This window comes from Salvelinus alpinus, chromosome 30 (genome assembly GCF_045679555.1).
Source record: "Salvelinus alpinus chromosome 30, SLU_Salpinus.1, whole genome shotgun sequence".
Classification (NCBI taxonomy): Eukaryota; Metazoa; Chordata; class Actinopteri; order Salmoniformes; family Salmonidae; genus Salvelinus; species Salvelinus alpinus.
Genome location: NC_092115.1, coordinates 14843029 through 14869990, shown reverse-complemented (window position 1 = coordinate 14869990; position 26962 = coordinate 14843029). Strand labels below are relative to the sequence as shown.

At 45.5% G+C, this 26962-nt stretch overlaps 3 protein-coding genes across 5 annotated transcripts; 2 read left to right on the top strand and 1 right to left on the bottom strand.

Annotated features, from left to right (window-relative positions):
- Window positions 1-1020: 1020 nt before the first annotated feature.
- Window positions 1021-10946, top strand: pif1 (PIF1 5'-to-3' DNA helicase homolog (S. cerevisiae)). The gene is made up of 13 exons (XM_071376333.1): window positions 1021-1141; window positions 1472-2050; window positions 2283-2412; window positions 2585-2710; window positions 2985-3138; window positions 3350-3464; window positions 3751-3857; window positions 4201-4340; window positions 8226-8332; window positions 8511-8598; window positions 8825-8970; window positions 10017-10208; window positions 10586-10946. Exons 2-13 carry the CDS (start codon window positions 1490-1492, stop codon window positions 10634-10636), a joined length of 1917 nt encoding a protein of 638 aa, XP_071232434.1. The 5' UTR covers window positions 1021-1141; window positions 1472-1489; the 3' UTR covers window positions 10637-10946.
- Window positions 10947-13068: 2122 nt separating this feature from the next.
- Window positions 13069-14771, bottom strand: LOC139559657 (cytochrome b-c1 complex subunit 6, mitochondrial-like). Of its 2 annotated transcripts, none has more exons than XM_071375842.1 (4): window positions 14519-14771; window positions 13900-13950; window positions 13586-13747; window positions 13069-13434 (listed from the first exon to the last, which is right to left on the bottom strand). In XM_071375842.1, the coding sequence occupies exons 1-4, from the start codon at window positions 14564-14566 to the stop codon at window positions 13402-13404; spliced, it is 294 nt and encodes a 97-aa protein (XP_071231943.1). In that variant the 5' UTR covers window positions 14567-14771; the 3' UTR covers window positions 13069-13401. The 2 variants fall into 2 exon arrangements, with proteins under 2 accessions (XP_071231943.1, XP_071231942.1); XM_071375841.1 differs by having other exon boundaries at window positions 13900-13987; window positions 14519-14661.
- Window positions 14772-14824: 53 nt separating this feature from the next.
- LOC139559656 (uncharacterized) lies at window positions 14825-16519 on the top strand. 2 transcript variants are annotated; one of them, XM_071375838.1, is made up of 2 exons: window positions 14825-14932; window positions 15420-16519. In XM_071375838.1, the coding sequence occupies exon 2, from the start codon at window positions 15465-15467 to the stop codon at window positions 16194-16196; it is 732 nt and encodes a 243-aa protein (XP_071231939.1). In that variant the 5' UTR covers window positions 14825-14932; window positions 15420-15464; the 3' UTR covers window positions 16197-16519. The 2 variants fall into 2 exon arrangements, with proteins under 2 accessions (XP_071231939.1, XP_071231940.1); XM_071375839.1 differs by having other exon boundaries at window positions 14827-15099.
- Window positions 16520-26962: the final 10443 nt, after the last annotated feature.

Genomic DNA, 26962 nt, shown 5'->3' with positions numbered 1-26962 from the left:
GGTTCTTTTTCCAGCATAGGCATACTAATCACCATAGGGAAGCGCATGGGTTCCTTCTTGTTACGGTCATTAAGGTTAAAACAAAAAACTCTCAGTTGAGATCCGGTCATTTAAATATAATTCAGATGGCCCTCTCTGTCATACAGAATTAAACTTTTATCCATACAGTTCGATCACACAGTACTGCGACACATTATTCAAGCAAAATTGGAGAGAGAAAAAACTAAGGGGCACTTCAGAAGAATGACATGCAAAAGTGTAGGATACTTTACAATAAAATGCAATAGGCCCACTGATTGATAATTTAATAGCCAAAATTGTGCTAAGTATTTTGATCATAAAATAAAATATGTTTTGCAAACAACATTTTTATCTGCATTTCTATTGTTCTTCATTTAGAGCGCCAACCAATTGTGGTTGGGCTGGAACAAAAGCCTGCACCTCTCTCTCCAGTGTTTAGCTATACTGCCGTTTTGCAAAGGGATTGTCATCTCTCTTGGAGACATAGCATAGGCCTATTGTTTTTTTAAATGTTTATAAACACATTTTCTCTAGAACAAGGCAAAACAGATTTATGTTATAGAACACGACTGTAAAGAGATAGAGATATGCAGATTAGAAATATGCTGAGCAAGCGGATTACGTTCGTTGATTGATATTGCTGAAAACTGGTGAAGGGGGAACATCAAATTCAAATCGAGAAAATAATCTGTAGCGGCTCACATTTAAACAAAGCATCGTCCAGAAACATAGCCATACATGTTTTTTTCTTTGAAATCATGATTGGAATTTTTAAAACCAAACGAATGGACCACTATCTACCCGGTTTTAAACCGTGGGCCGAGGTATCTCCAAAATGAACACTTCGCAAATACTGAAATACATGAAGTATGGCTCCACAATCGCATCAATTGGTCAGTATGGCAAATGGGCGGGGTCATTTACGTCAAATGGCATTACGAGTCTTTCATTGGTTAAATCCTTTAAAGGACCCTTCTGTTATTGGTCAAAATATGTTGCGCTGCCATTGGTTTATATTACACACACCGACAGTTTTGAAAACTGCATTTTACTTCAGAAAGCACGCTAACTACAACGCAAGGCATCAGTCTTTGCTCTAGCTACATTTTTCTTCAAAGAGGTAAATCAAATTACTACATAGAATTCTGGAGCGACCCTGTGTGTTTGTTAATCTGTTTTTCATGCATGGTACGTTTAAAGTATATTTTAATGTTTTGTTGCATGCATCTCTAGCCAAGGGAGCCACTATTTGCTTTCAATCGAAACCCAGATAACTAGTAGGTAGCAAATATAGATTTACTTGCAGACGTGCGTTGATTAAATCATTTACAAAACAGCCGTGGCATTTAGGGTCCAGTTGATTACGTCATCTAGCTGGTGAAATATGTGCGATTCGTTTGATCAGTGTTCATTGTTCGTTTCATGTGACTTTTACCTTTTCTAATATTAGAGTCCGCACATTGTTACAATGTTCCAAAGGGACGACGGTGCCCAGCTCCAGTGCACTGTCGTGGTGGAGCGCCTGAACTCCTCTGGCCAGGCCACCAAACGCCAAGTCATCCGGAAGGCAGCTGTTCTTCTCGGTCGCAACGAGTTCCAGGAGTTAATTCTGCGCGTGCACGACGGCAAAGTCGTGCCCCAAAGTTACACGCTCAAAGAGTTCCAGCTTTTTACCCGGTTTGCCAAGGATGGCAAGTGCACCGTCAAACTGCTCCCCGAAAACATCCAAGTGCTCTTCTCTGACTGCCCGCCCCACCTACTAAACATTTTCCTGAAGACCTTGAGTATAAAACACCAGGCCTGGCAGACTAGCAAACCTATGACAGACCGAGAGAAGCTGAAAGCCTGTCTGCCCCGCAGCTTCGAGACCATCAGCCCATTACAGCAGAAGGATGTACAGAAGGCCAGTGAGCTGAGGAGTAAAGTGAACGCGCCAGGGCTCTCTAAAGGTCTGGTAGTGAGGACTGGTAATGAGATAACTGGAGGACAGCAGGTTAAGAGACAAAGGACGGACTGTGACTCTAGTCCAGTGAGTTGATTTCATATCCTCAGTGACTTGGTCATTGCTCCCCAAGCTGATATTCAACCTGGTTTGCACTTAACAACCCTGGTAGTGGGAATGCATTGCATGCCATTCAGCCCAGTCTGTTTATCACTGATTTGGTTTCGTTAGACATAAGATGGGTTTGATGTCCAACATTTTGTTAGCTGTTAGGCTAGTCGTTGAATTGAATCTTAAAATGATTATGCTCCGTCTTCAGTTGAAGGCACTCCACCCAAGCAAAAAGCCCACCCTGTCTCTACCAACGGCACGGAAGTTGAACACAGAACAAGCCGCTGTCCTCAGTGCTGTGTTGAGTGGGAAGAATGTTTTCTTCACTGGCAGTGCAGGTATCTACCTTCCATTCGAAGCTGAAATCATTACTTTCATTGTATGAGTTTGATTCATACAATGACTCATACATTCATCATTGTATGAGTTTGATTCATACAATGACTCATACATTCAGGACCCCCACATAGTGTTTTGGGCTATTCAAGACTGTTCTGTCTTTTTGTTCAGGCACAGGGAAGTCCTTCCTGTTGAAGAGGATTGTGGGCTCGCTGCCGCCCAAAAGCACCTACGCCACGGCCAGCACGGGCGTAGCGGCGTGTCACATCGGGGGAACCACGCTACACAACTTTGCTGGTTAGTCACCACACCACCGAATAGGAGAGAGCTGTCTGTCTAGAAATGGCAGTCTCAACTCTAACAGTTGTTTCAATTGACACATTGTGATAGTCCCCGTAGTTAGCTTCACAAAATGGTTTACTGTCGGTTACCAGAACTGTACTGTGAGCCTTTAGTGGAGTGATGGCTGAACACTCATCTCGCTATCTTCTTTCACCTTCTCTATTTCCTTGTCTCCTTCCCACCTTTTCCAAATTCTCTTTAACCTCGTCTTACCCCATTTCTGTCTCAGGTATCGGGTCAGGCTCAGCCCCTCTGGAGCAGTGTATAGAGCTGGCCCAGAGGCCCGGGGTCCTGCAGCACTGGACTAGCTGTCGCCACCTCATCATCGACGAGATCTCCATGGTTGAGGCCCAGTTTTTCGACAAGCTGGAGGCCATAGCCAGGTACTAGAATCAGCACTCACACCCTATAGAATTTAGCGTTGTATTATATAATTAAGTTTATGGGCTGAATCCCATCTTCAGAAATGCCAGTCCCATTGATTCTATACACAATTTTAAGAATTATGTACACATATCAACTGACGTGTTGCTATTCGAGTTCATTGCGTATAATTCTGCTATGATTTCTTCTATTGACATGTCGTTGCTCCAGGTCTCTGAGGAGGTCCACAGAGCCGTTTGGAGGAATCCATCTGATAGTGTGTGGGGACTTCCACCAGCTGCCCCCGGTCTCCAAGGGAAAGGACAAGGCCATGTTCTGCTTCCAGGTCAGAAAGCCTGGTGATAATGGTGACATGTCATGATAATGCTCCACTGACTCCCACCTTGAGCATTTCTCATTACAGCATGTCAGTCTAGCCATGTTGGGATCCTAACATTCTAACACAGAAGCTTGCGTACAACATGTGAATAATTAATGCATTACTAATATCACTGACAGATTTGGCGTAAACCTTTGAGTTATGTTTAACTTATACAGTATTTCAAGATGATACCTGATATGACGAGGAGAGCGCCATACATTGAAAAGGCTAACCTCTCGTTGACCTCTAGTCTAGAAGCTGGCGGAAGTGCATCCATCTGAACATGGAGCTGACTGAGGTGCGCAGACAGACTGACCAGTCTTTCATCTCCCTCCTGCAGGCAGTGAGGGTGGGCAGGTACAGTACACTGAGCAGTGGACAATAGGCAGCCATTTTAAATGGCTGTTCTGGGCTTTTTCAATGGGTGTATCTTAATAGTCTGAAGCAGCTTCCTCGTTTCATTTAAATGCAAGATTGGTAAAAGACATGCTTTCACAAAGTGTGACTTGGAACGAGAGGAGAGAGTCACTTTATAGACTGTTGAGAAGCACCCAGTGTGCCACCAACCAACTGATATCCATGGTCTCATGACAAAATGCCAGTTCTACAGTATACCATATAGTTTGAGCCAGTAAAATGGAATCCTAATCATGCAATATTCTAAATCATTGTATTGTCAATGTCCATCATTAAATCCCAGAGTCACAGAGGAATTCACTGCCAAGTTGATGAAGAGCGCCTATCACAAGATCGAGCGGGATGGTATCCTGGCAACCAGGCTTTGCACTCACAAGGACGACGTAGAGCTCACTAACGACAACAAGCTCCAACAGCTGCCAGGTTTGGTGTTTTTTCTTTATTTTTGATTATTTTAATGACTTATCACCCACAGTTCTTCCATTGTTGTGAGACAAACCGTTGCCTTGAGACAAGTGACAATTGGCCATTATTGTGTGTCTCAGGCTTGAGTCAGCTCCTGACAGGGCCGGTCCAAGCCTCTAAGTGACTGAAGTGACCGCTTAGGGCCCCAGACCAAAACATTTTATAAATAAGCCACTGACTTTTAGTCACTCACTCAGATATATTAACATGGAATAAGTCATGGCAAAATGTTTAGAATTGCAGGAAATATTTTTTTAATTAATCTTTGCTGTCAAGAGCAGTGGAGACCACAAATGTTTTGCCCGCTAGGTGGGGGGCAACAATTTCGCTTGGGGCCCCCAAAAGGCTGCCTCATGACCGCACAGGACCTTGAGGGTCTCGCTTCCAAAGGTGTTTTTGGGTGCTAACACAATTAGCAGGCCATTTCAGGAATTTGGGGTCGTACGTTTTTGTTTAAACAAATTTAAATCACTGCAGTTATTACAACTTCCATTAACAGGTCCCGATCATCATAAAGGCAAAAATATTTGACATATCTAAAACCGTGACAGCCCAGATGGAGAAATTGTACAATGATTGCTCTGCAAGTACAAAGTACGAGCTCTCAAACACATGTGGCTTTAAGATTGTTGGACGTCTATGAACCTTGTCATGCATCACTGCAACGAGCCATCACATTAATTAGAAGTGGGACATGAAGTCCCACGTACTGAGAACATGGAGGAGAGGCTCAACAGAACTTGAAATGACATTAATACCTTTGTTGCTGAGTAGGTGAGGGACTGCAGTAAGGTGAGCGCCATCTAGTTGGTAGGTACCCAGGACTGCTGTATATTGAACTGCATTGCCCCCTAGAGATCATACACGACCATATCAGAATTTTGAATTCATGTCGTTTTTTTAAAATTCTGTTTTCTGAAGAAAAACATGGCAGTTTAAACATTAAGTGCAATTTTACAATTGTCACATCTCAAGCGTAGACACACCCCATGATTTAAGTAAGCTAGAACCAATGTAAGGACATGGTCTTGTTTTTGATTTGTGAACCCAGCCTTGTGCTGCCCTTGTTACTGGGCAACCTGTGGTGAGTGTTTGCCTGCAGCTACCATGAGTGCTCTGTGTCGTGCTGGTTTCAATGGTCATGGATTCCTACTGAGATGAAAATTGAAAGTAGGGTTGTCACAAAAATATTTGGTGTAAAAACAATTTCTACCCCAGTTGTTTGAAACAAAATCAACATCCATGTGCTGGTTTTGTTCGGAGACCCCACTGAACATGTCCTCTGTCGGTGACTCAAAGTCAAATACCATCTTGTAGCTGTTTGCTGCCTATGTACTTTAGGTTACAGATCTGGGATCTGCGTGTCATATTGTGAGGGTTGCTAAGGTGTACCCCAATAGTAAGCCTCTGTTAGCATGTCTCTCAGTGAGCTATTAAACAGGAAGAGGGTAACCATTACTGAGTTAAATAGGCTGCAAAAAGTGGTGATGTGATATCAGGAGAGCTAAACGGATGTGCAAGGACAACATTTGAAGAACGTGGTACCAATCATTTAGGCTCGGGATGGTATCAAAACTGTTGTGGGGTTACAGGACAAAAGTAAGGATTTTATTTTGGCATTAGATGGGTTTTAATTGACAGGCAACTGGTACAGGTCTTCATTGAGTTGTATCTCAGTTTTGATGTACACGATTTTAGAATACATTTAAAAACCAGCCTCATGAACACGACCTTCCCTTTGATGAATGCAGTGTGGTTGGCACATTTAGACACTGCAAACCCAGAAAGGGCCCTGGATCTCACCTGACAACATGGAGTAAAAAAAATCAATGGATATTTTGGGCGGGGCTGTCAGGAGATGACTCACGCCTGTGACACACAGCACTGGCCAATCGTCACCTGGTTTCCCCTCTCCTGCTGAGCAATTAGACCTTATTTTAAAAAATTGCATATTAACAGTCTACTGGGATCCATGTTGCCAAGGACAACCACTCAAAGGTTTTTAATAACTACAGACCAGTCACCAAGGGGTAGACAATAGCCAATTACAATAATTTTGGCACCATGATTGAGCTCTGTAAATTGAGCTCTGTATAACACTGGCGTGTTGTGTAAGAAGGACAAGCAACAGCTTTTTTTGTCAGTCAGACACTCTTCCCATCCTGTCTGACTGTGCCCACCCTCTACACTCTTCCCATCCTGTCTGACTGTGCCCACCCTCTACACTTCAAACTCAACTCTGGACCTGGAAGTTCCACTTAAAAAAAAATATAGAAAATAAAAAATCATTGTTGCCCTCTAATCAGGGACTGATTTTAGACCTCGGACACCAGGTGGGTGCAATTATCAGGTTAAACAGAACCAGCAGGCTCCGGACCTCATAGGTTAAGAGTTGACTACCCCTGCTCTACACCGTGAGTTGCATCCTGTCTGACTGTGCCCACCACCTACACTGTGAGTTGCAGGGCCTACCCTCTTGCTCCCGGTTTAGAGTCCCCACTGTCAAGACTAACCGGTACAAGCACTCCTTTATCCCTACGGTCATTGCCCTTTTCAATACAGGGAAGAGGTTGGCTACTCTGTCAAACTGGTTTCATTGTCCTTGGTTGTCATAACATGGTGGTAATGACTTGCTGCTGATTATTTGTCAGCATATTCTTGATATTGACGTGATAATTTGAGAACGTTGCTTCGTAATTTTACTACTGCTTTTTGTGCTGCTGCTAATGTTGCACAGTCAGACAGGATGGAACTCACGGTGTAGACGGTGGGCACAGTCAGACAGGATGGAACTCACGGTGTAGACGGTGGGCACAGTCAGACAGGATGGAACTCACGGTGTAGACGGTGGGCACAGTCAGACAGGATGGAACTCACGGTGTAGACGGTGGGCACAGTCAGACAGGATGGAACTCACGGTGTAGACGGTGGGCACAGTCAGACAGGATGGAACTCACGGTGTAGACGGTGGGCACAGTCAGACAGGATGGAACTCACGGTGTAGACGGTGGGCACAGTCAGACAGGATGGAACTCACGGTGTAGACGGTGGGCACAGTCAGACAGGATGGAACTCACGGTGTAGACGGTGGGCACAGTCAGACAGGATGGAACTCACGGTGTAGACGGTGGGCACAGTCAGACAGGATGGAACTCACGGTGTGGGCACAGTCAGACAGGATGGAACTCACGGTGTGGGCACAGTCAGACAGGATGGAACTCACGGTGTGGGCACAGTCAGACAGGATGGAACTCACGGTGTGGGCACAGTCAGACAGGATGGAACTCACGGTGTGGGCACAGTCAGACAGGATGGAACTCACGGTGTGGGCACAGTCAGACAGGATGGAACTCACGGTGTGGGCACAGTCAGACAGGATGGAACTCACGGTGTGGGCACAGTCAGACAGGATGGAACTCACGGTGTGGGCACAGTCAGACAGGATGGAACTCACGGTGTGGGCACAGTCAGACAGGATGGAACTCATGGTGTAGACGGTGGGCACAGTCAGACAGGATGGAACTCACGGTGTAGGGCATGTGTCAAACTCATTCCACGGAAGGCCGATTTGTCTGCAGGTGTTCACTCCACCCTTGTACTTATACCTGTTTTTACAAATTAGTGACTTTAATTAGTCGAACTCCCCTCACCTGGTTGTCTAGGTCTTAATGGAAATGATCCTGTCAGCCCATGACTGTAGTAGCCCATTGGATCCATGTGGATTTAGTTTGTCTCCATATGCTCCCCCTGATGCAAAGCCCAATGCCTTCTGGGACAAATGTAAGTAGAAACTTGATAACTTGAACTGTGTGCAACATTTTAAAGGGGTCTTCTTGCTTCCAGGGTCAGTGCGGGTGTTTGAGGCTGTGGACAGCGACCCTGCACTGGTGAAGACCATAGACAGCCAGAGTCCCGTCAGCAGGCTGCTGGAGCTTAAAGTGGGCGCTCAGGTCAGTGCATGGAGACTACTCCCTCAGTGGTCACAGCTGAATAGAGACACATGCATCTTTAACCTGTTGAGCTAGCTTGAATCAATGATGATCAGACGCATGGTGTTTTTTAACGTCATTTTTATTTTCCATTGTGATATGACTGCTTACTGACAACTGATTTGATTCCTATCCCCAGGTCATGCTAACAAAGAACCTGGACGTCCAGCGTGGGCTGGTCAACGGGGCTCGAGGTGTCGTAGTGGACTTTCAGCCGTCGAAACAAGGTAGATTCAATATAGAGTACACTTACACATCAATAAACAGTAGGTTTGAGGTTAAAGTATATGGTTCAGGTCTTGGTTAACACTTTGTTTGCTCTACAGACTCAGTAACATTTCAACTATCTACTAACCCTAGCTGTAATCTTAACCCTTATCCTGAACTTAACCCTTATTCTAACCCTAACCTTATATAGTAGCAGTCCATCAGTCCTTTGTGGTGACTCCTCAGGGCTCCCACGTGTGCGTTTCCTGTGTGGCACTACTGAAGCGTTGAAGCCAGAGCGCTGGATGTTCAAGGCCGGAGGCGGGCTCTATCTGAGCCGCCAGCAGCTGCCACTCAAACTGGCCTGGGCCATCTCCATCCACAAGAGCCAGGTGAGGCGTGGCAATGACCATATGAGACCCTACGGTGTGCTTGGCTAAACTCTCTAGAACGGAGTAGGGATTCAACATATGAGCCATTCAAATACAAAGAAAATGCATCCTTCCATCTCTTCTTGGAGGTGACCTGATACAATTGATTTGGTTAAAGTTATGCAGTGCATCTGCTGCTTTCTCCTGTCCAATAATCTTGGATCGTTGATAACGCCCTCTCCGACGACAAATGTGATGGACCTACGTCCTATGTTTGATCACATTCCCAAAACGCAATCCTCTCCCTTTGGCTGCGGCGACGCACCCCTACCAAACTGTTACTGCGCAGATAAATGTGATATCTGGTCAACTCCAACTAGTCATGCTAATCACCATAATGTTTTTATCTAGCCAATTAAAGTTCCACAAGGCAGAGACATTAAGGGGAGGGGAAAGGTGGCATGCGCCTGGATGAAATGGAATCCAGCCTCCGATGGATGACCGTTAGCCATTCTCACTCCCTCCTATGTCACCCCATGACTTGCCACTAAACTGCCAGACAGTGCTGGACACAGATCTGCTGAGTTGGACCCTGGGTGTTATTACGCAGTCCACCCCCCCTGCTAACCCAAGAACTGGATCTCATGATGAAATGTGTCCGTGTGATTGGCTAGATGGATAAGCAGAGCCCTCTGGGTAATTGAGTTCATTGGTCACTGTCGGTGTCATCAATGTTTGGTTTCCCCTCGACGGAGAGGCAGCGGTAGAATCCGATGGCGTGAACAGTGTCACAGGATCATAACCTTGTGATAATTGCAGCTTATATTAGCATCAAAGATGTGCAGCCCTAAGCAATATGTCTAGATTCTGTGTTCATATGATTCATTCTCTATGAATCATTGTTTTTCTGCAGCTATCCAAACACAGCTAGTTTTCACTGCATATCAGGCTGACTGATTTCACATCACGTGTATCGAATAGGTCTTCCTGTCTGTATGATTGTCTATCACATTCTGTCTGTCCATGCGTCTGTATTTGGGGCATGTCTCTTACCCACTGTGTGTCAGGGCATGACGCTGGACTGTGTGGAGATCTCCCTGGCGCGGGTGTTTGAGAGGGGCCAGGCCTATGTGGCGCTGTCTCGGGCCAAGAGCCTGGAGGGGCTAAGGGTCATGGACTTTGACCCCCATGTGGTCCGTGCCGACCCCGACGTGCTGCACTTCTACAGCAAGCTGAGGAAAGAGAGGCTACTGTTGCAGGTGAGTTTCTGTGTGCTTAAATTCAGACTGTGACAACCATTGTGGATAAAGTCAAGGGGTGTGAATATTTTCTGAAGGCACTGTACATTGTGTAAAAATACTAATTCTTTGAAGCAATGAAAGAACTGCCTTTTTTCTCAGTTGTTTTTGGGGGGGTGGGGGGACTGGTGACCTTAGCAGTTTAGTTGCGCGTTAATGTTATCCTACTGTGTACTGCCACCCTGTGTCAAGAGATGCAATGTTTTCCAGAGGTTTGGCCTCTGTGATGGTGGGTTAGGTCTGGCAATTATGATCTTTGTTGGGTGTGGCCATCCACAGCTGTGTGACGACTGTACGTCCAAAGCAAAGGGCTTGTATAACACTCTGTATCTCTACAGGCTTCAATGAATGAGTTTGTGGGCAAAAGTAACAAGGAGAACCGTTGGTGAGAAGGAACCCCTCAACAATCCAAACCGTGCAAACTTTTTTTAATTTAACATTGATTTGTGGTTTTATTTCCATCTTTCAAGTGATTGTCTCGTGCTGTCTACTTTTTCTTTTAAGGATATACACAGCATGGACTTTTGTACTGCCAACCACTTTTGTTTAATCTTTATATACCTGTTATTTATTGTCATGACCATGTGGGAATGTTTTTTTATGATTTTTAAGCAAATAAAGTTTTAGTAGAACTATACTGAAAAGCATCATGTAAAGTTTTGGTTTCACGAGCTAAAATAAAAGATCCCAGAAATGTTCCATATGCACAAAAGCTTATTTCTCTCAGATTTGGTGTACAAATTTGTTTACATACCTGTTTAGTAAGCATTTCTTCTTTGCCAAGATAATCCAACCACCTGGCAGGTGTGGCATATCATAAACTGCATGATCATTACACAGGTGCACCTTGTGCTGGGGTCAATAAGGCCACTCTCAAATGTGCAGTTTTGTCACAGAACACAATGCCACAGATGTCTCAGTTTGAGGGAGTGTGCAATTGGCATGCTGACTGCAGGAATGTCCACTTCTCTACCATCAGCCACCTGTCATTTTAGAGAATTTGGATGTACGTCCAACTGGCGACCTTGTGTCACCATGCCAGCCCAGGACCTCCACGGAATCTTCACCTGTGGGATTGTCTGAGACCAGCCACCGGACAGACAGCTGATGAAACTGGACTATTTATTTCTGTAATAAAGCCCTTTTTGGGGTGGAAAACTCATTCTGAGTGACTGGGCTTCACTCCCCAGTGGGTGGACCTATACCCTCCCATGGCTGTGCCCCTGCCCAGTTGTGAAATCCATAAATTAGGGCCTGATTTACTTAAATTGACTGATTTCCTTCATATGAAATCATTGCATGTTTATTTTTCCCCAGTAGACTTTGTACTGTAACTATGACCAGTTTCATTTCAAGGCTTGACCTATATTGTAAAGTCATAAACCAAAAAGACATTGGATTGAGGTATTTAGAGCATCACATTCTCAGGCTTACATACTCAGAGTACCAAGAAACATCCTGTTTGATTTCCAAGATGACTTGGGGCTCCTTGATTGCTTCAATGTGGTTTAATTGGTCAGGTCTGTACCCAAACAATTTGAGCTTCTACTTTTAAAAATCCACCTTTCCAGAAACAAGTCTCTCACCGTTGCCACTTGCTATAGACCACCCTCTGCCTCCAGCTGTGCCCTGGACACCATATGTGAATTAATTGCGGTCATAAACGCCATCGATAAGAGACATTACTGTGCAGCCGTATTCATCGACCTGGCCATGCCTTTCAACTCTGTCAATCACCACATTCTTATCGGCAGACTCAACAGCCTTGGTTTCTCAAATGATTGCCTTGCCTGGTTCACCAACTACTTCTCAGAGTTCAGTGTGTCAATTCGGAGGGCCTGTTGTCCGGACCTCTGGCAGTCTCTGGGGTGCCACAGGGTTCAATTCTCGGGCCGACTCTTCTCTGTATACATCAATGATGTTGCTCTTGCTGTTGGTGATTCTCTGATCCACCTCTACGTAGAAAACACCATTCTGTATACCTCTGGCCCTGCTTTGGACACTGTGTTAACTAACTTCCAGACGAGCTTCAATGCCATACAACTCTCCTTCCGTGGCCTCCAACTGCTCTTAAATGCAAGTAAAACTAAATGCATGCTCTTAACCCGATCACTGCCCGCCCGTCCAGCATCACTACTCTGGACGGTTCTCACTTAGAATATGTGGACAACTACAAATACCTAGGTGTCTGGTTAGACTGTAAACTCTGCTTCCAGACTCCCATTAAGCATCTCCAATGTAAAATTAAATCTAGAATCTGCTTCCTATTTCGCAACAAAGCATCCTTCACTCATGCTGCCAAACATACCCTCGTAAAACTGACCATCCTACCGATTCTCGACTTCGGCGATATCATTTACAAAATAGCCTCCAACACTCTATCACAGTGCCATCTGTTTTGTCACCAAAGCCCCATATACTACCCACCACTGCAACCTGTACGCTCTCGTTGGCTGCCCCTCGCTTCATACTCGTCGCCAAACCCACTGGCTCCAGGTCATCTACAAGTCTCTGCTAGGTAAAGCCCCGCCTTATCTAAGCTCACTGGTCATCGCAGCACACGCTCCAGCAGGTATATCTCACTGGTCACCTCCAAAGCCAATTCTTCCTTTGGCTACATTTCCTTCCAGTTCTCTGCTGCCAATGACTGGAACGAACTGCAAAAATCACTGAAGCTGGAGACCCATATCTCCCTAACTAGCTTTAAGCACCAGCTGTCAGAGCAGCTCACAGATCACTACACCTGTAACGTAGGGAAACCACACTAATCTTCTCTGGACCAACACATTCATGTTTGAAGAAGTAGAGGGGACACAGGGTCTGCAGTGCTTGGAATTTTAATGCAGTAAAACTCCTGAGTGGTTAGTCACCTGGCCAGTCTTCATTCACTGGCCACAAAGATCTGAGAAGTTTGCATTTATCACCAATACAAGCAGCAGGTTGGCCATACACAGTCTAAAATGTACATATGTGTAATGGCTCAGGTTGCTGGTGTTTACAGAACTGTATTTTGTCCAGAAAAAAACTATTAACAAGATGTATTAACATTCATGGGTAGAACACAGGCTCTGGTCTCAAGCCTTCCCTGACACTGCACATCTGTACTATTTATAACAGATTCCACAGCTGCAATAAACTACTGGAATTGACAAGTTCATTTGACGTTGTGGAAGAGCTTGTGCGCTACCTGTGAGAAAAAAGGAGAAATAATTAGTTCAATATGATGTATTGTAATTTACAGATTACTACCCCAAAAGATACATTGATCACATGTAAGCTTGACATTTTCCTGCATGCAGTAGTGTGTGCGCTCACAGGGTTCCTAAAAAAACACCTACACAGTGGTCCCGTGCATGTAGGAAGTCGAAGAGTTCCTCTGTGCATTCCTCCTCAGTGTGTGATCTTGAGCCCACTCGAGCCGTGCAGGCCTCCAGCCTCTCCCTTGTGTGGGCGCAGTGCTCTGACGCCTCACACTTTGCCCGTATTGTTTCTAAGGGATCCTGGGAGAGACAAACACAGCTGCAGATGACTCATCAAAAAACAGTACCTCTCAATGTATAGAAAAAAAGTCAGGGAATCTTAATTTGCGTGTTCATATTCAAATATTATTCATCAAAGGACAGTGTGGTAAATGTAAATTCAACTGTCTTACCACCATGTCTTCTTCCTCCTCTTCTTCTTCCTCTGCCGGTGCCTCTTCCTCCTGGTCAGTGACAACGTTAGTGGGGTGCAACATACACCTTGCATATAAACATTTAACAATTATCAAGTATTCATTCTACAAAAGCCATTTCTGTTCGTCACAAGGTTTCATCTGACAGGACTAACTTTCTGAATGAGATCTATAGGAAGTGAATTTGAGTTGATCTATTGTAAAAGCAAAGAATAATATTAGGTTATGGGTTCAATAGCTACCCCTTTCTTATATGTATAATGTTAACTCATCAACCTGATTTATTAAAATGATCTAAAACTAGTTTTCATACCTAGGTTGAAAATTTACCTAAAACTAGTTTCTTTCTAAATATAAAATCCTGGTGTAAATAACACAGGTGGTAACGACGTCACACCAATCTCAATCTTCCATGTTAATTAAACGAGGGATGTCCAGAGCTAGCTGCCAAGGACGCACGCCTGGCTAGCAATGCATTTAGCAAGTTCCTGTATGTAGCTAGCTAGCTAATAGCATTCGGGTTGCATAACTTGATACATTGGTAGGATTCGCAGAGAAAACTACATTGCAAGAGGAAGGTTTTGATATTGTGCAATACCTCATCATCAGGCTCCCCATTCATTATCATTTTGTTTTCGAAAACCATGATTATAGTCCTAAAATTGGCAAGGACAACACCGGCAGAAGACACACGACCTAACGTTAGATCACCAGCCTTGATCTGGAGGACGTGTTAGGTCACACGCAGGAAATAGCTAGCTAGAAAGTTCGCCGGAAGAATGTTTCTTTTCGTTCACTAGATGGCAGCCCTCCAACCATCTCCATAGGATTGGTATGGGATCCTCCCATCTGATGCGCTGGGGGAACCAATGTTCTGATATATTCTGCCCGATGGCAAGACGGATTGGAAACAGTGTCGTACACCAACATGGCAGCGTTCATGGACACGAGAATATTGTTTAGAAAATGTTAAGATCTACGGTGTCTGACGGAATCGCGTGAAAGCAAAATTGTACGTATAAAGTGTAGACTAGCTTAAGCAACAACAAAAAATCCACTAAACAAGTTCGCGAAAAAAAATCTAGCACCCGTTCACTTTGTGTGAGGGTCTGTTTTTCACGCACAATTGTATACCTTCATATTTTTATTTTAATCATCACCGGTGATGGAGTCAACAGAGTGAGAACTGCTTATTTACTAGCAACAAGGATGTTAAGTTAGTCTCTAAATTAGCCTAGGCTCCTGATAGTATGGGTCCCCGATCTGCGTTATCGTCTAGGATTTATGTGCATTCTCTGTAATACACTCGGAACCGGCTTGGACATAAACCATACTTTAAAAAAAAAACTTTATTTAACAAGTCAGTTAAGAACAAATTCTTATTTACAATGATGGCCAAACCCGGAAGACTCTCTGTCATATCCTCACATGGTCTCTCCTATCATTGCTATGCAGACGACACACAATTAATCTTCTCCTTTCCCCCTTCTGATAACCAGGTGGCGAATCGCATCTCTGCATGTCTGGCAGACATATCAGTGTGGATGACGGATCACCACCTCAAGCTGAACCTCGGCAAGACGGAGCTGCTCTTCCTCCCGGGGAAGGACTGCCCGTTCCATGATCTCGCCATCACGGTTGACAACTCCATTGTGTCCTCCTCCCAGAGTGCTAAGAACCTTGGCGTGATCCTGGACAACACGCTGTCGTTCTCAACTAACATCAAGGCGGTGACCCGTTCCTGTAGGTTCATGCGCTACAACATTCGCAGAGTACGACCCTGCCTCACACAGGAAGCGGCGCAGGTCCTAATCCAGGCACTTGTCATCTCCCGTCTGGACTACTGCAACTCGCTGTTGGCTGGGCTCCCTGCCTGTGCCATTAAACCCCTACAACTCATCCAGAACGCCGCAGCCCGTCTGGTGTTCAACCTTCCCAAGTTCTCTCACGTCACCCCGCTCCTACGCTCTCTCCACTGGCTTCCAGTTGAAGCTCGCATCCGCTACAAGACCATGGTGCTTGCCTACGGAGCTGTGAGGGGCTCAGGCTCCGTACCTTCAGGCTCTGATCAGGCCCTACACCCAAACAAGGGCACTGCGTTCATCCACCTCTGGCCTGCTCGCCTCCCTACCTCTGAGGAAGTACAGCTCCCGCTCAGCCCAGTCAAAACTGTTCGCTGCTCTGGCACCCCAATGGTGGAACAAACTCCCCCACGACGCCAGGTCAGCGGAGTCAATCACCACCTTCCGGAAACACCTGAAACACCACCTCTTTAAGGAATACCTAGGATAGGATAAAGTAATCCTTCTAACCCCCCCCCCTTAAAAGAGTTAGATGCACTATTGTAAAGTGGTTGTTCCACTGGATATCATAAGGTGAATGCACCAACTTGTAAGTCGCTCTGGATAAGAGCGTCTGCTAAATGACTTAAATGTAAATGTAAATGTAAGACGCTGGGCCAATTATGCGCCGCCCTAAACCATCCTCCATTCAGGTTGCAAAGGCATAATTCCCTTCCGTAACTATATTTTAATGGCAAGCTGCAGAAAACAAAAAAAATGTGAAAATGTGTACTGTCTTAATAAATTTTAAAAATCCACCACCATTTTCGGTTTTTGGACAATTTGGGATGTTGCACACCCTTGGCTGAACGCGGTGCAGATCTAGTGCCCACTATCTAAAAGGCGCTACATGGTCAATCTGCCGTCTGCATTGGCGGTGCAGCATTTACGGTGACACAGCCTCTGCAAAATCATGGCATTCATGCTTCGCGGAGCAGAGCTGTTGTCAAGGAAGGGAGTTTGTTAATATACAGGACCTCCCGCCGCCGCCTTCTCTCAGCCAATCAAGTCAATGCGGAGCTATATAGAGCTACAGTTTATGTATTCCTCCGCATTGCTACAGAATTTCAGAGGCGCATAGCGATGCGGAAGGGAGCTCAATTTGACCTCTGCATGCCTCCAGAGACTGCATTTGCATCACACAATTTGTAGATCAAGCATAAATTGGCTTTAAACTTAACATTAAAGGATCTGCATTATTTGGCTGCATTGCCATTCCGACATCTGCATTGGCCATGCGGCATTTAAGTTGATATGGCTTCTGCAGAAGTCAGGGCAGAGCAGACCAGAGTAGTTGTCGAGGAAACAGTAGCGGTGTGTGGGTAAAATCATTGGGGAAGCAATATTGCAACCCATGTGTCTAGACATCAGGACTGAGAGTACTCACCACGGACTAGCAGAATCCACTTTTTCCTTTCATGACTCTAACGAGCCCGACGCGAAAGATACGCTGCTTCCTCGGGAACAGGCCCCGATCCCCGTGATCTGCGTGAAGAGGAGGCGAAGAAAGGGGCCGAAGGTCCGGCTGCCTTCTGAGAATTCGCAGGCGATCAAATAAACCCCCACTTCCCTCCATTCTGCTTGCAAATGTGCAATCTTTGGACAATAAAATTGATGAGGTTCGCAAAAGATTAAACTACCAACGGGAAATTAAAAACTGTAACATCTTATGCTTCACAGAGTCGTGGCTGAACGACGACAACATCATACGTTATACGATGTACCGGCAGGATAGAACAGGGGCGTCTGGTAAGACGAGAGGCGGCAGTCTATGTATTTTTGTAAACAACAGCTGGTGCACGATATCTAAGGAAGTCTCGAGCTATTGCTCACCTGAGGTAGAGTTTCTCATGATAAGCTGTAGACCACACTACCTACCGAGAGAGTTTTCATCTGTATTCTTTGTAGCTGTTTACATAGCACCACAGTCAGAGGCTGGCACTAAGATTGCATTGAATGAGCTGTATTCCGCCATAAGCAAACAAGAAAACGCTCACCCAGAGGCGGCGCTCCTAGTCAGGGACTTTAATGCAGGGAAACTTAAATCTGTTTTTACAAAATTCCTATCTGCATGTTAAATGTGCAACCAGAGGGAAAAGAACTCTGGTCCACCTATATTCCACACACAGACGCACACAAAGCACTCCCTCACCCTCCATTTGGCAAATCTGACCATAATTCTAGCCTGATTCCTGCTTACAAGCAAGAATTAAAGCAGGAAGCACCAGTGACTAGATCAATAAAAAAGTGGTCAGATGAAGCAGATGCTAAGCTACAGGACTGTTTTGCTAGCACAGACTGGAATATGTTCCGAGATTCCTCTGATGGCATTGAGGAGTACACATCAGTCATTGGCTTCATCAATAAGTGCATCGATGACATCGTCCCCACAGTGACCGTACGTACATACCCCAACCAGAAGCCATGGATTACAGGCAGCATCCGCACTGAGCTAAAGGCTAGAGCTGCCGCTTTCAAGGAGCGGGACTCTAACCCAGAGCTTATAAGAAATCCCGCTATGCCCTCCGATGAACCATCAAACAGGCAAAGCGTCAATACAGGACTAAAATCGAATCGTAATACACCGGCTCTGATGCTCGTCGGATGTGGCAGGGCTTGCAAACCATTACAGACTACAAGGGAAGCACAGCTGAGAGCTGCCCAGTGACACGAGCCTACCAGACGAGCTAAACTACTTCTATGCTTGCTTCGTGGCAAAAAAACACTCAAACATGCAAGAGAGTGTTACACCCCTGAAAAAGGGTAGAAAGAATCACGATAGTGATACGGAATGTTTACTCATTGAACGTTTAGTGCAATGAGAAAAAGACCGCGAATTCTCTGTGAACTTGAGTGGAGACCAGAGCAATCGATCTCAGGCTCATAGATTAAGAGCATTTAGTAGATCACAGATTAACACTTTTATCCACGACAACATAAAGGAATCAACATAACGTTTACACATTCCTCTCACAATTCGTACCCTTTGTATGCTTGACGGATTTTAACAGAATTATATAAATGTTATCAATCTATCAACTAATACTGAATGCATGATCTTCTTAACCTTAGATGTTTTAAGATCCTCACATACTATGAATTTACTAATACTTTTTAATGTATAACAGGCTATTAGTATTTCCTTTAACCTGTCACACTCTCCCCGACAAAATAAATGTTGTCCCAACATTACCAACATTGTCTTCTTCAACAGTCTGTATGCACTGGACCTAGAAAATCCTCTTCTGTAAGGTAGTACTTGAGCAGAGGTCAAGGGTCACAGTTCAAATATAACTAACAAGTTATTCACAGTCCATATCTGTTGACCAGCTGTATAACATAAACAGTCCTTTCTCATACTATTGATCAACAGTCCATCAATTTTAATGATCTAAATGCATAGTCTGCAAATTGTCTCTTGTGACAGTCTGTGAAATCAGTCAGTAGTCCATGGTCAAACATGTCAACTCTGTAGCCTCATGTTTGCTGAAGCCCATACATGTAAGGTGGCTGAAAGTAACATTGCTGTAGTAATGGCAGCCATGGAACCAGTCCTGGTGCAGAGTAGACAGGGAACAACTGTGGCTGTGGCTGGATACTGTAGCAGGAAGGGATACCAAGCTGATCATAGGTGATACGACTTGGAGGGTGTCTCTCTCTTTGTGGCAGCTGGTAGGCTGGTTCCTCAGGTTCAGCAGCATCAGTTAATGAAGGAAGGGCACTTGGTGGACGATCATCAGGCAAATTTTCAGCAGGCAAGTTCATCTCCTCAGCAGGCAGGTCTTGAACTGTTGTTGTCTCCTCCAGCCGCTTTTCAACAAGAGGCTGTGCTGGTAGCGTATCAGGGACTGGCACCGCAACTGTCTGTTTCACTGGTGGGGGCCTGTGTTCCCACTCTCTCGCTGGTTCAGCATTCCTCTCCTCAGGTACTGTAGGAGATGTGGGAACCTGTAGCGGCTCATGATGAAGGTCATATTCATCCCCGCTGTCTTCATCAGATTCTAGAGGATGTGATGCAGGCTGATGTCTCCTTTTTTTCTGACTTTTGTCATCTTTGGTCATTTCTGGTTGCGTCTCAAAAGGTAAGTGGTCACAGGACATGAGCAGGTTTCTGTGCAGGACCCTGGAGCGTCCCCTACCCTTTTCTGGTCTCAATTCATAAATCGGCAGGTCTGAACCCATTTGTCTCACTACTGTGTGAATTGTATCTTCCCAATAGTTACGGAGTTTGCCTGGTCCTCCTCTTGGTGTCAGGTTTTTAATCAGAACTCGCTCACCCGGCTGTAGCACTGAACTCCTAACTTTAGTGTCATAGTACTTCTTACTTCTTTCAGCAGCTTTCTGAGCATTTTCATTTGCAATGGCGTATGCTTCTTCCATCCCTCGTTTCCAGTTCTCCACGTAGTCTCGATGGTTACTGGAACCTGCCTCTGTGCACAATCCAAAGAGCATATCAACTGGAAGCCTGGGTGATCTCCCAAACAGAAGATAAAATGGTGAATAGCCAGTCACTTCGCAACGGGTGCAGTTATAGGCATAAACCAGTTTGTTCAGAGACTCCTTCCAATTTGACTTTTGTGTCTCAGTTAGTGTCTTTAACATTTGCAACAATGTTCTGTTCATGCGTTCCACTTGACCGTTCCCCATTGGGTGGTAGGGTGTTGTTCTGGACCCCGCCATGCCACTGAGTTTCTTTAACTGATGGAACAACTGATTTTCAAATTCTCCCCCTTGGTCATGGTGGATGCGGGACGGGAACCCAAACTTCAGGGCAAAGTCATTGAAGATGAGATTTGCAGCAGTTTTACCTGACTTTGATGTGGTGGCGTAGGCTTGAGTGAAACGTGTAAAATGATCAACAATCACGAGGATGTACTCATATCCCCCTTTGCATCTGTCGAGATGAAGGAAGTCTATACATACCAGTTCAAATGGCTGTGTTGTCACAATGTTTGTCAGAGGAGCTCTTGCTTCATGGGCTGGCTTTTTCTGCTTGACACAGCTACAAGTTTTAGTCACATAGTGCTCGATGTCAGATTGCATATATGGCCAGAAGAAGCGGTCACGTACTAGTGATACAGTGCGGTCAGTACCTTGGTGTCCCATGTTATTGTGCAACTCTTCCATCACTTTACCTTTGTACTGCTCTGGTAGAACTAACTGCTTGCGGGCTGTAGTGATTCTGTACAGAATGCCATCACTGTCTATTGTCAATTTGTCCCATTCTCTGAATAGGCATTTTGTCTTTGGACTGAATTCCTTTTGCTCTTTAACTGGTGGTTTGGAACCAGACAATTTGAAATTGAGCACAGGACGGATGACCGGATCAGATTCTTGTGCTTCTCTTATCCCATCTTTTGGGATCGAGCTGGTTGTTGCAGTGGTTGTCTCACCTTCAGCTGACACTGACATAGCTGCAGCTGAAAGTGACCAAGGTACAACAGCCTCTTTCTGTACCTCAACTGCTTGTATCGTGGCGGCAATGGTGTCTGGTGGAAGCTCCTCAGAACATTCTCTCATCAGTGACTCTACATCCAGTGGCATCCTTGACAACGCATCTGCATCACCGTTCTCTCTGCCTGGCCTGTACGTTATTGTAAAGTGGAAATCAGCCAATTCTGAAACCCACCTGGAAGTGGTTGCGTTCAGTTTCGCAGTAGACAGAATGTAGCTGAGCGGGTTGTTATCGCTGTATACAGTGAAGGACGGAGCATAGTACAAATAATCATGGAACTTATCAGTGATTGCCCATTTTAGAGCTAGAAATTCTAGCTTGCCCGAGTGGTAGTGATAGTTCTTCTCAGCTGCTGTTAAGGTTCGAGAGCCATAAGCAATGACCCTAAGCTTCCCATCTTGCTTTTGGTAAAGAACTGCTCCCAAGCCTTGGTGTGACGCATCAGTGTGTACAACAAATGGCTGAGTGAAATCAGGGAAACCTAAGACTGGTGGGTGAAGCAAACACTCAATCAGCTGTTCAAGTGCCTGTTGATGCTGGTCAGTCCACAGGATTGGCTTGTTTGAGGGCACCACATTACTTATTTTCTTTGTTTTTCTTTTCCGTGGGTGGTCAGGTAATTTCTCTGAATCTGCTTTCAGGAGGTCATACAGGCAGCTGGCCCTCCTAGAAAAGTCTTTGATGTACTGTCTGTAGTAAGTGAGTAAACCAAGCATTTGTCTGAGCTGGCCCACAGTCCCTGGTCTGATTTCTTTCAATGCTCTTACTGCTTCAAAATCGGCTGGGTCAACTCGGCTGCCCTCTGCAGACACTACTCTGCCCAAATAACGGACCTGGGGTTTAAAGAGATCACACTTACTTGGTTTGAGTTTAATGCCATACTCTCTGAGACGCTGCAAAACTTTTCGCACATCATTCACATGGCTGTCGAAAGTTTTACTGAAAACAAGCGTGTCGTCCAGATAAGGAATGCAGATGTCATCCCGGAGCCCTTCCAAACACTCCTCCATACACCGCTGAAAAACTGCAGGAGCGTTCATGAGGCCGAATGGCATCCGTATCCACTCATAGAGTCCCCACGGGGTCACAAATGCTGTCAGTGGTCTGCTTTCTTCAGAGATGAACCCCTGGTGATACGCTTTTCCCTGATCTAAGAGGGAAAACCAGGAATTACCACCTAAACTGTCCATGATGTCTTGGACCCGAGGGATGGGCTGGCGGTCGGGATGTGTCTTTCTGTTCAGGTCTCTGTAATCTATACACAATCGGAGGGTCCCATCCTTCTTACGAACACACACGACAGGTGAAGAATATGAAGAGTTTGACTTCCTAACCCAGCCCTGGGCTATGAGGTCATAAAGGTAACCCTTCATCTCCTGATACAGTGGCCTGGGCACTGACATGTATGTGCGCTTGACTGGTTCAGAGTCCTTTAGAGAAATAGTCATTTTCAATCGTTCAATGCAGCCAATGTCATTGTCTGATCTGGAGAAGGAGTGACACTCTTCTCTAAGCATTTGCCTAACAACCTCTCTCTGCTCTTCGGTTAGGTGAGTTAAGCCTACTGGTGGATCCCACTGTTCAGTAGCAGTACATGGGGTTCGAACGCTGGTGTGATTCACTGTGGCTGGGGTGACTGTTTTTTCAAAGACTTGGGCAGGTAACACAGTCATAATGGTTTGTACTGTACCGATTATTGTGCGTCCTAGCAGGGCAATGTCGTGGTCAGTAGGGTTAGAGACATCAAGCCTGATAACTGGAAAAGCACCTTTCCTGACTCTGACTAGTGTGTCAAAGAACTCAAGGTCGTCTGGCCACTGCGGGTTCAGGTCTGGCTGGAAAAGCATTGTCATGTCCTCTTTGAAAGGCTGGGAAGCTACACGGCACTCAATCTGAATGCTACTGTGTTTTGGTACAGCAACCTTCTCTTTCTTGGTTTTCACTGCGTATTCATCTGTCTGTTCTGCGCTAACAGCCTGTATAAAAGCACTCACCTTGTTTCTTTTGAGGCTTGGGAAAGCTGTTTTTATTGTGCTGTATCGTTTAGTCTTTTCGGTCATTGTCAGGATGTGCTCGATAACATTGAAACCTATGATGGGATGAGATAGGTGACAGCCTTTCATTACCAGCACTGGGATGATCAGTTCCTTTGTTTCGTCAGTTTCAGAGGCTAGCCGAAAAGTTGTTTCAATCCATCCCAGGTACGGCATTTCAGTCCCATTTGCTGCAGTCAACCTTAGATCAGCAGGTGAGTCCAGGATTTCTGAAACATCTCTCAGCCTTGCGTTTGGGAGAGATTCCTCTTTCCATCGTTCATCAATGACCGATACCTGAGAGCCTGTGTCCCATAGAGCTTGGAGGTGGTGGCGATTCAGGTGACACTCAATAAGGCACTGTCTGCCGACTAGCGAGGTGACCTTACGGGGGTAGCGACCTTGAGCTAGGGATGGTAAGGAGTGGGCATTTTCCTCTGTGCAGGAAAACCTTTCACTGGTAGAGTTAATTTTCAGGTGAGTGCATTTTTCCTTATGTTTAATCCAATGTTGGTTTTGACATACTTTGGAACAGTACAGTGTCTCTTTACATGATGAACATTGTTTCAGGTTCTCAAATGCATCTTCTCTGGCACAATTTGCACATTTCTGGGACTTTTTGGTAGCTACGGTTAACACTCGTCCCTCAGCGGTAACCTTTTCCCGTTTAAATGGGCCTCCCTTGATGGTCTGACTCCCCGGATTTTACATCCAGCTTGAAAATGTTCTCCACTCCCACATCGGAAGCAGTGGGTGCAGCGTGCATCTGTTCTGGCCTGCTGGCAGACAAAACACCTCCTTGGAGCTTGAGCAGAGCGGTTGGCATACCGGTTAGGTGCATATTGATGCTGCGCAGGGTCAGGTGCTTGGGACTGGCTGTAGTTGCTGTAATACTGCTGCTGGGACACAGGTGGCTGGGGGTCCCTATCTGGCCTCCTAACTGGAGGTGGGGCATAGGCACAAGGCGGTGACCGAAACATAGGCTGCTGTAATGTCTCCTTAATCTGAGCAATCTCTGCACTGAGACCTTTTAGAGAAGCTACACCTGTCTTAAGTTCAGCTAACTCTGTTAACAGTTCTGCGGGTATCTTAACGTCGGCTTCCTTCACAGGACACTTTGTGGATGGCGTATCTTCAAACTGGACTACACTTACAGTTGTAGCAGGCTGTGGGGCATGAAACCTCTTTTTGTTTCGTCTTTCTATCTCATTAGCACAAGCAATGTTAAGCTTCTCTAGCAAAACCTCATCTGATGTTTCGCTATCTAGCAGGAGAGGCTGCATGTCTATCCTGATACTGTCACTCTGGAGACCTGTAAGGACTGTGTGTAAACACATGCGCTGGACTAGAGCAGGGTCATACTTAAGCCCTGATTCTGACTCCTGGGATGCAAACAGTACTTTTTGCCTCAAATCTAAGACGCGCATCAGGAAGCTTTGAGGGGTCTCCTTGCTATGCTGTGCTTCTGAAGCTAGCTGTTTGTAAAGCTCTGTTGCACTCTTCTCTTGGAAGTGGGAACGCAGGATACATCTAAGTGTGGTAAGAGTTAGCTGGGGTTTACCTTCCAAGTAACTGCGTAGCTGTGAGCCTGGAGAAATAGCCCTGACTACTGCATCTACTATTTCTACCTCAGGATAGCCTCTGTTAAGTCCATTCTCGATCTGATGGGCAAGGCTGGAAAAAATCAGTTTATCTTTCTGGCCCGGTTCACCTATCTGACCAGAAATTTTAAACTCTTTGCGCCAGTATGAGCTGGGCTGTGCATTGGGTGAGAGCGGCACGCTCCCCTGAAGATTGGCATGGGGTTGGGGCTGACGCAGGGAATCACTGGCTTTGGCTGCAGTAATCTGCTCAGTTCCCACCCTTTGTTGTGGGGTTACAGTTCTCAGTTCTTCTATTCTGTGATGTATTCCGGCTGTTTCAATATCATGGTCAGTTTGCCATGTTTTGTTATCTATGCCACTGATCATATCTGTCATTTTGTCTTTAAGTAGCAACAATTCTGACATGCCGCCATCTTCTAACTCTGCAATTTCCTCTCTTTCAAGGAACATCATAATGTGAGTCATCAGTGATATGCGGGATTTGTCTTGAACATCTCTTCTCTGTTCGCCTGATATGTCAAGGAAATCACATATCTCTAGTAACTTGTCTTTAGTCAGGGTGCGCAATTCTCCTACTACCTCTTCCTGTAGTTCTTCCAAGGCGGTTGTCATCTTGACAGAACAGGAGGAACTTTTACTGTGCAGGAGTTGACTCTGAATTAGATGGTCCTTACTGTCTCTGATGGTCGATCAATGGCCTCAGGTGACACGTACTTAACCACCAACTTCCAGCTCTCCTCGAACAGCAACACTTTCCTCACTGCAGCCTGCCTGAGTTATTATGTGGGGATTTAGCTGGCTCGGAATTCAGCGACCAGGATGTGGAAACTGGACATCTGAGCAGCTATCTCAGCGGAGCCTCCAAAAATGTTACACCCCTGAAAAAGGGTAGAAAGAATCACGATAGTGATACGGAATGTTTACTCATTGAACGTTTAGTGCAATGAGAAAAAGACCGCGAATTCTCCGTGAACTTGAGTGGAGACCAGAGCAATCGATCTCAGGCTCATAGATTAAGAGCATTTAGTAGATCACAGATTAACACTTTTATCCACGACAACATAAAGGAATCAACATAACGTTTACACATTCCTCTCACAATTCGTACCCTTTGTATGCTTGACGGATTTTAACAGAATTATATAAATGTTATCAATCTATCAACTAATACTGAATGCATGATCTTCTTAACCTTAGATGTTTTAAGATCCTCACATACTATGAATTTACTAATACTTTTTAATGTATAACAGGCTATTAGTATTTCCTTTAACCTGTCACAAGAGCACCAGGTGTTCCGGAAGACTGTGTGATCACGCTCTCCGAAGCCGATGTGAGTAAGACCTTTAAACTGGTCAACATTCACAAGGCCGCAGGGCCAGACGGATTACCAGGACGTGTACTGCAAGCATGCGCTGACCAACTGGCAAGTGTCTTCACTGACATTTTCAACCTCTCCCTGTCCGAGTCTGTAATACCAATATGTTTTAAACTGACCACCATAGTACCTGTACCCAAGAACACTAAGGTAACCTCCCTAAATGACTACCAACCTGTAGCACTCACGTCTGTAGCCATGAAGTGCTTTGAAAGGCTGGTCATGGCTCACATCAACACCATCATCCCAGAAACCCTAGACGCACTCCAATTTGCATACTGCCCAAACAGACCCACAGATGATGCAATCTCCATTGCACTCCATACTGTCCCTTCCCACCTGGACAAAAGGAACACCTATGTGAGAATGCTATTAATTGGCTACAGCTCAGCATTCAACACCATAGTGCCCTCAAAGCTCATCAATAAGCTAAGGACCCTGGGACTAAACACCTCCCTCTGCAACTGGATCCTGGACTTCCTGACGTGCCGCCCCCAGGTGGTAAGGGTAGGTAACAACACATCCGCCACGCTGATCCTCAACACAGGGGCCCCTCAGGGGTGCGTGCTCAGTCCCCTCCTGTACTCCCTGTTCACTCATGACTGCACGGCCAGGCACAACTCCAACACCATCATTAAACTTGCCGATGACACAACAGCCTGATCAACGACAAGACAGCCTATAGGGAGGAGGTCAGAGACGTGGCCGTGTGGTGCCGGGACAACAACCTC

Bases quoted from the DNA above. Each gene is read 5' to 3' on its own strand.
- pif1 (XM_071376333.1), top strand. From the start codon at position 1,490: ATGTTCCAAAGGGACGACGGTGCCCAGCTCCAGTGCACTGTCGTGGTG. The intron at 3,139-3,349 runs GTACTAGAATCA...TCGTTGCTCCAG, and splicing joins AAGCTGGAGGCCATAGCCAG to GTCTCTGAGGAGGTCCACAG. The intron at 8,971-10,016 runs GTGAGGCGTGGC...ACTGTGTGTCAG, and splicing joins TCTCCATCCACAAGAGCCAG to GGCATGACGCTGGACTGTGT.
- LOC139559657 (XM_071375841.1), bottom strand. From the start codon at position 14,538: ATGGGGAGCCTGATGATGAG. The intron at 13,988-14,518 runs GTATTGCACAAT...TTTATATGCAAG, and splicing joins ATGGGGAGCCTGATGATGAG to GTGTATGTTGCACCCCACTA. The intron at 13,748-13,899 runs GTAAGACAGTTG...TGTCTCTCCCAG, and splicing joins AGGAGGAAGAAGACATGGTG to GATCCCTTAGAAACAATACG.
- LOC139559656 (XM_071375838.1), top strand. From the start codon at position 15,465: ATGACGGATCACCACCTCAAGCTGAACCTCGGCAAGACGGAGCTGCTC.